We start from the raw sequence: 6,268 nt of genomic DNA, 5'->3' as shown, positions 1-6,268 counted from the left end.
AGGACTGAAAATTTTAAAAGAAAAGTTGGAAAGACTGAAGTCTAAAATAAGAATTATTCTGAAAAGGATAATTTTGATGTTGAGAAAGCTTTTAACGGGAATGTAAAGAAAATTTTCAGTAAAATGGTTGATGGGAAAGTGAAAGGGGTAAAAGACTTCTATGCTAAAAAGACAGCAACCTACACCCCAACTAAATCCGAATTGAAATTACCCAAGGCTGGTCAGGCTTGGGTGGATATTTTCTTCGTTTGAAAAACCTGACTTGCCGGAGATCCCAAGTTTGTAATCGTGGATCAGGAATCGGCATCATTCATGTATTTTGAATTTATATGAAAAATTAAAATTTTTAAAATTTTACAGGATGAATGACTACGCCGGAGCTTCGAGGTTGGTAAGTGCGAAGCAGGAATCGGCATTTTGTATATGCATACAAGTGGTATTGTATGGTTATTTTACAAGTGGTACAGGTTGCTTGATTGCAAACAGTGAATCAAGGACATTAAGTTGTACTTGATTTACTAACTCATGATATTCAAAGAACAAGATGATGAACCGAATCCCTGATTTTAACAAGTGATAAACCTACAAGTGGTTTTATCTTAACAAACTCATTTTCCGGAAAAATCATTTTGATTAAAACAAACTTAAGTGTTTTGAAATCTAAATGAGAAAATGGTTTGTAAAAGGGGGAGTTCAGATTGTTTATGCCGAGTGAATGGCGAATTGATGCGATTTGATATAGGTTGTCATATTTTTGTACAGTTTGTTTTCAATTTTCTTTAATGTGTTTGCATTTTAGGGGGAGTAAGAATTTCAGAAAATCCAAAAACATTAGAAAATTTGAAAAATACAAAAACATGATAAAATTTAAAATGAGTTTTGTTGTGAATAGAGGAAATGATAGTACATCAGTGGACTGTCACAACATGCTAAAGATTTGAAACGTTAAAATGTGATAAACAATTTTATTCTAGATGTGTCAGTAGATTTTTCACAAAATTGTTACACATTTAGTAAATTGAAACGAGATATAAACCTAAAATTCAAACTTGTTTATTCTGTGGGTTTACAAAACTGCTTGGATATATAGGTAACCCCTGAAATCTCGTTTGAAAGGTCCCTTATTCTGAGATACTAGGTCTTTATACTCAGTGATATCTGGGGTATTATCCTGGGACTTCTGCTGTATGGAAGTACTGACCTAGTCCCTGGATAATACTTTCTGCAAATGCTTGAAAAAGCGCAGCCCTCAGCTGATTAGACAATAAAATTGATAATCTGCTGTTGAAAGCTAAAAGATCCTCTAAAGGGGACCCACCTAAAGTCGAGCCGTCATCTCTCTGCTGAACGGAAGTTCTGACCTGAGCTCTCACGGTTTCGCATTTAACCCCTGAACATATATCATCTGTGGTATACTCACCTGTAAGACTGAATATTGGGATCTGGATACAGGAGTATATTCAAGTAGTGGGACACATGAATGAGTCGGTTTCTAAGACACTAAATTCGTCTCTCGGATTAATTGAACTTTGTGTGAAAATTTCTGTGGACCGATATACTGATAATCAAGGTGAATTGTTTAGAACTTAAAATGAAATCAAGCTTAACGGTGTTGGTGACATGTCTCATAATCTGATATGATCCTCTTACACGAACTCACAAAAATATTGTTTGTAAATATTTCTTTTCTACATTACATATTTTCTTTATTTCAAAATCCAGAAAGATTTTCAGTGTGTTTTAGCATAAAATTTTAAAAAATTCAAAAAGATTTTCGACAACTGATATTGGAAAGCTGATTTTCAAAATTCCGAGTGCTAAACATGATGAGCAATATTTGAGGGGGAGTGTTTGTATAGAATCAAATGTTTTCATAATTTAACCTTTCAGGTGGTTCATCAAGATTGTCACTGATAACGTTTCAGTTTGATTTGAAGAAGAGTTTGTTGTAGTGCATACATCTTTATTCTAAAATTGTAAAACTTATGTTTTGGGTAGAGAATTTGCAGGATAAGATGAGAAGCTGTTAGATGAAAAAGACAGACAACGATCCTGAAGATGTTACTGAAGAACAACGGAATACCAGTAAATCGAGAGGGGGAGTCTGAAGACAGAGAGAAAGGAAAGCCCAGAGGCTGATCAAGACTGAAGATGTGAAGACACAGCATTGTTGTGACTCGATAGTCGACTCCATCAACATCTGAGGGGGAGTCTGTTGGTGCACTACATCTGTTGATTTCGTCTTAGATCGAGTCTTTCATTGTATTGTATAGATTAGGGCGCGTTTTACAAGAAAACTAGAGAGTTTAGGTGTTTTAGAGTCTTGGACCGCTTATACGAACATGCCGAATAAGAGGTCCACCTCACACCTACCTGGACCACTTATACGGACATGCCGAATAAGAGGTCCACCTCACCTATAAATACCATATGAGAGGTCCACATTTGTAACTTTGAGATTTCCATACCGAGGTGCTGCCGGTGTGAGAATTGCGTGTAGAAAGTGTTAAATCAATCAGTAAAGAGAATTAAGTGAAGATCTAGCTGTTTCTTCGTCAGGTACTTGTTTTCCGCACCTGTATCTGATCAAACTCCTCTGATTGACTCGTTCGGGTCAGATTCCGATCCTACATTTTACCTCCAAGATTCTTTATTAATTAACGCAGAGTAGTCCTAATTTGAGATGTTAATTATGGATCTTAACCTAATTATGGAACTACCATCTTGGCCCTGTTTTTATGAATTATAAGGCTAGGTCTTGGTTCTCTTTAGGTTTTACCAATTAATTATAATGGCAGATCTTTTAAATTTTCATTTATTTTCATTATTTATGCATTCAATTAATAAAATGAAAACTTAACTAAAACATCCCAAAAATTGTTTTAAACCAGTACAACAATTGCCCAAACGGGACTTCTACTAAAATAAATGCCCACGCAGGGGCGGAAAACGAGAACAAACCCACGCAGGGGTTAACTAACCAAACATGCTCACGCAGGAGCAGAGTACAAAAGGACAAGCTCACGCAGGAGCTGAATACTGAAATAACAAGTCCACGCAGGGACCGAATTACAACATAAATAAAATAACAAGGGTTTTCAATGACCCCTCCTCTTGGACTTTCCCTTTAGCAAATCTGACAGACCCTTGAAGAAGCCTTGCCGCTCTCTGCGGTCTTCACGAACCTCCTGTTCAACTTGGTTCAACCTTTCAAGAACCTCCTGCTGAAGCTGTGGCTGAGGCGGTTGATATACCGGTGGAGGAGGTGGCGGATGCTGGTACCCATAAGTCGGGTAGCCAGTAGTCCAAGGTCCTCCATAAGGTCCTTCAGGGTGAAGGTCATTGTAGTTCCATGCCTCTTGATACGGATCCACACTAGCATAATTATCGTTGTAGTGGGTATGCGCCGGCTGCTCGAAGGGGTTGTATGCCGCTGATCCAGCATATGGAGGAATTGGGTTATCGAAACCCAAAGGTGGTACCACAGGTACTGAGTTGATGTCTGGAATAGGGCTCGATGGACCTCCCAACTGTGGGTCCTCTTCTTCCTGTAGTGGCGGGTAATGGCTGCCAATTGAAGGCTGGGGAGTACTAATTCGAACTCCACCTCGCACGGACATCCATGCGTTCGACCTTCTCCGCCTCGGTGGCTCAGGAGGCGGTTGCTGCTCTACTGGCGATGGTGGCGGCGGCGTGACTGCCACAAATCGTTGACCCTCCGAAGGATCCTGTTGTTGCTTATACTGCTGGTGGGACGACGAGTGCTCGGATGGGGTGAAGTACCAGTCATACTGGTTAAACCTCTCCTGAAAACTGTCCGGTCCGCGATACGGCGATCCATGGAACGATGACCCATCTGAGATCTCAATGGGGTGGTTCGGCGTTCCTGATGCAGGCTCCATGGGGTCAGTATCTTCGTCCATGTCGTTTTCCCCAGAGAAATGGTCTTCAGGTCCAAGTGGGTTAAAACCCACGGGTTCTGGCAGAATGTTGGCCGGATTGAATCGGCTTTGAAAAACTGGGGTTGGGTCACCAAAAGAGTGATGAGAGTTGGATCTCTACAAAGGTATGAAAGAGGATGGTTGCTGGTTGGGCTCTTTTCCGAGTGGGGTCCAAAGGAGTGTTGGTAAGAAGGAGAAGAGCTAAGGGAGACAGATCGTCTTCCAGGTTCAACATAGAGCCTCCTTGGCTCTTGCGGGCTCGTGCTCATAGTGATGGATGGAGTACGCCGGTGCGAAGGCCTGGCTTCGTGGTCATGGCCCGTGACGGGTCCCTTGCCTCTACCACGAAGGAATCTGGGTGGCATGTTGACCTGCATACATGATTTAGATAGCAACAACAATAATAATAAAAGTCTCAAAATAAAACAAAACAGAGTTTGTCCTATGTTCAATGTCTAGACTTGGAACTCGAAGATTGTGCAATTTGTGCACTGAGATTAGACACAAATGGCTAGTGTTTAATTCACTCAGTGTTGGCTCTGATACCAACCTGTCACACCCCTGATTTCCACGTGTCACCGGTGGGCCCGGCGGGGGAGTATCGTGACGTTGTTGATATCATCATTTGTCAAACAACACAAATTATAATGCACAGCAGAAGCAAATGAAAATAGATTTTATCTCAACCATTAAGTGTAATATCAAGTATCACATATAGTCGAAATAGATCCACAGGCGGATCGGAATAAAAAGAAGAAAATTGTTCAACAGATAGATGCATCCCAAAGCTTGCGAGACTCTATGATGCTAAGGAGAAACCAGCCTATTACGTATAACACCTGCACTTAATCTTTTTGAGGAAAATACGTCAGTTTGCACTGGTAAATACAATTTAACTGACTCATTTTGAAAACATTTGAGAAATTGATTTTAAATGCACAAGGCACAAAACATTTTATAACTTGGGAATAATTAATCAAAGTTAAACTTGTAAAAGATTTACATGTTTGTTGTGCGTTCAGTCGCCCGAGTCGTGTCGGGTTTAAGGTTAAATGACACACCACTAGTATAAGTTCGCGGCGGGAAGCCAAAGTTTATACCTTAATAATATGGACATAATACCGGGTGTACGCCTACACCCGGGTGTCAAGGTCGTGGCCAAAAATGATGCCAAGGATATCCGGGACATGGTCATCAAGCTCCCAAAGGCGTAAAAACAAACAAAACCAAGTTTTCAAACGGGTCACATTGATAATACCCAACTTCTAATGAGTTGGGGTCAATTGCCCGACCAAGCGGTAATTTATATACCGTACCCCCAAGCCCGTATAGGGAAAATAAGTTAAAAGTATTTACCTGAGCAAGTATAACCACAAAAGCAAAAATGCACGTGTCTTTTAATGGGCTCCTATTCTGGAACGAAGGTTTATAATAACCTATTAGAATCCTAACGGGTCTTTAATATAGCCTAAGCCTAGACCAGTTAGCTTCAAAGAGTAAATATGGTTTAACCGCGAGGAATGCGAAAACCGGGAAGGAATATGATTTAGACCCTACAAGCTTGGATACTTGTATAATATGGGTAAACTAAACACATTCTGGATTTGGAGACTAAGATGATACGGTTTGACCCGTTTCGGCTAATATACGTGAACTAGTTCCATAAGCCGATCCGAACGCGAAAGTGCGTAACGGGTAACCGTATAAGTCATATGCAAGTTTCCTGAGATTATATGCACCAAATATGTTGTAATATCAGTAAGGTATGTCCAATTATGCCCCAAATAATTTTAAACACCAATTATGCCACATAAGGGCATTTTGGTAATTTTACATAAGCTAAAAAGGTAAAAATGGGAAATCTGAGTTTTCAACTTTAGTTTACTGTTATAACATAAATTTTTTTATTAAATATATCAGTAGGTATTAGACCTTTTATATAAAAACTAGTTTTGACATATACTATGTCGTAAAAATGCCTAAAAAGGCGATTTGGAGCCATTTCCGGGTTTTAAAAGAAAAGCTGATATTTTTATAATTCCATAAGGCTCAAAATATTATATTTAACATAATAAATCAGTAGGAAAAGGTTTGGGGTCAAAAGGTTTTGTAAAACTCATTTTATAGTCGAAAAGGGCAAAACCGACACAAGCCGAATTAAGTTTATAATCCTAAGTTATGTTCAGCCTAAAAATAAATAAAAATCTTTAAAATTCCCAAAATATTATTATATAACAGTGGGTATAAAGTTTTGATTAAAAATTTGGGTTTAGATAGGCTAAGCGTTAAATACGCTAATTATACACTAAGGAAGCTTCTAATTACGC

At 39.2% G+C, this 6,268-nt stretch overlaps 1 protein-coding gene across 1 annotated transcript; it reads right to left on the bottom strand.

Annotated features, from left to right (window-relative positions):
- Nucleotides 1-3,098: 3,098 nt before the first annotated feature.
- On the bottom strand, nt 3,099-3,923 carry LOC110875410 (extensin-like). The gene is made up of 2 exons (XM_022123606.1): nt 3,634-3,923; nt 3,099-3,567 (listed from the first exon to the last, which is right to left on the bottom strand). Exons 1-2 carry the CDS (start codon nt 3,921-3,923, stop codon nt 3,099-3,101), a joined length of 759 nt encoding a protein of 252 aa, XP_021979298.1.
- Nucleotides 3,924-6,268: the final 2,345 nt, after the last annotated feature.

The sequence above is a fragment of the Helianthus annuus genome, chromosome 9 (assembly GCF_002127325.2).
Source record: "Helianthus annuus cultivar XRQ/B chromosome 9, HanXRQr2.0-SUNRISE, whole genome shotgun sequence".
NCBI lineage: Eukaryota > Viridiplantae > Streptophyta > Magnoliopsida > Asterales > Asteraceae > Helianthus > Helianthus annuus.
This window is presented reverse-complemented; position numbering and strand designations above follow the sequence as displayed.

What these genes read in the sequence shown, in the direction of transcription:
- LOC110875410 (XM_022123606.1), bottom strand. Translation starts at nt 3,923, where the DNA reads ATGGACGAAGATACTGACCCCATGGAGCCTGCATCAGGAACGCCGAAC. An exon ending in GAGCCACCGAGGCGGAGAAG is followed by an intron (nt 3,568 to 3,633) that starts GTCGAACGCATG and finishes TTCAATTGGCAG; the next exon opens with CCATTACCCGCCACTACAGG.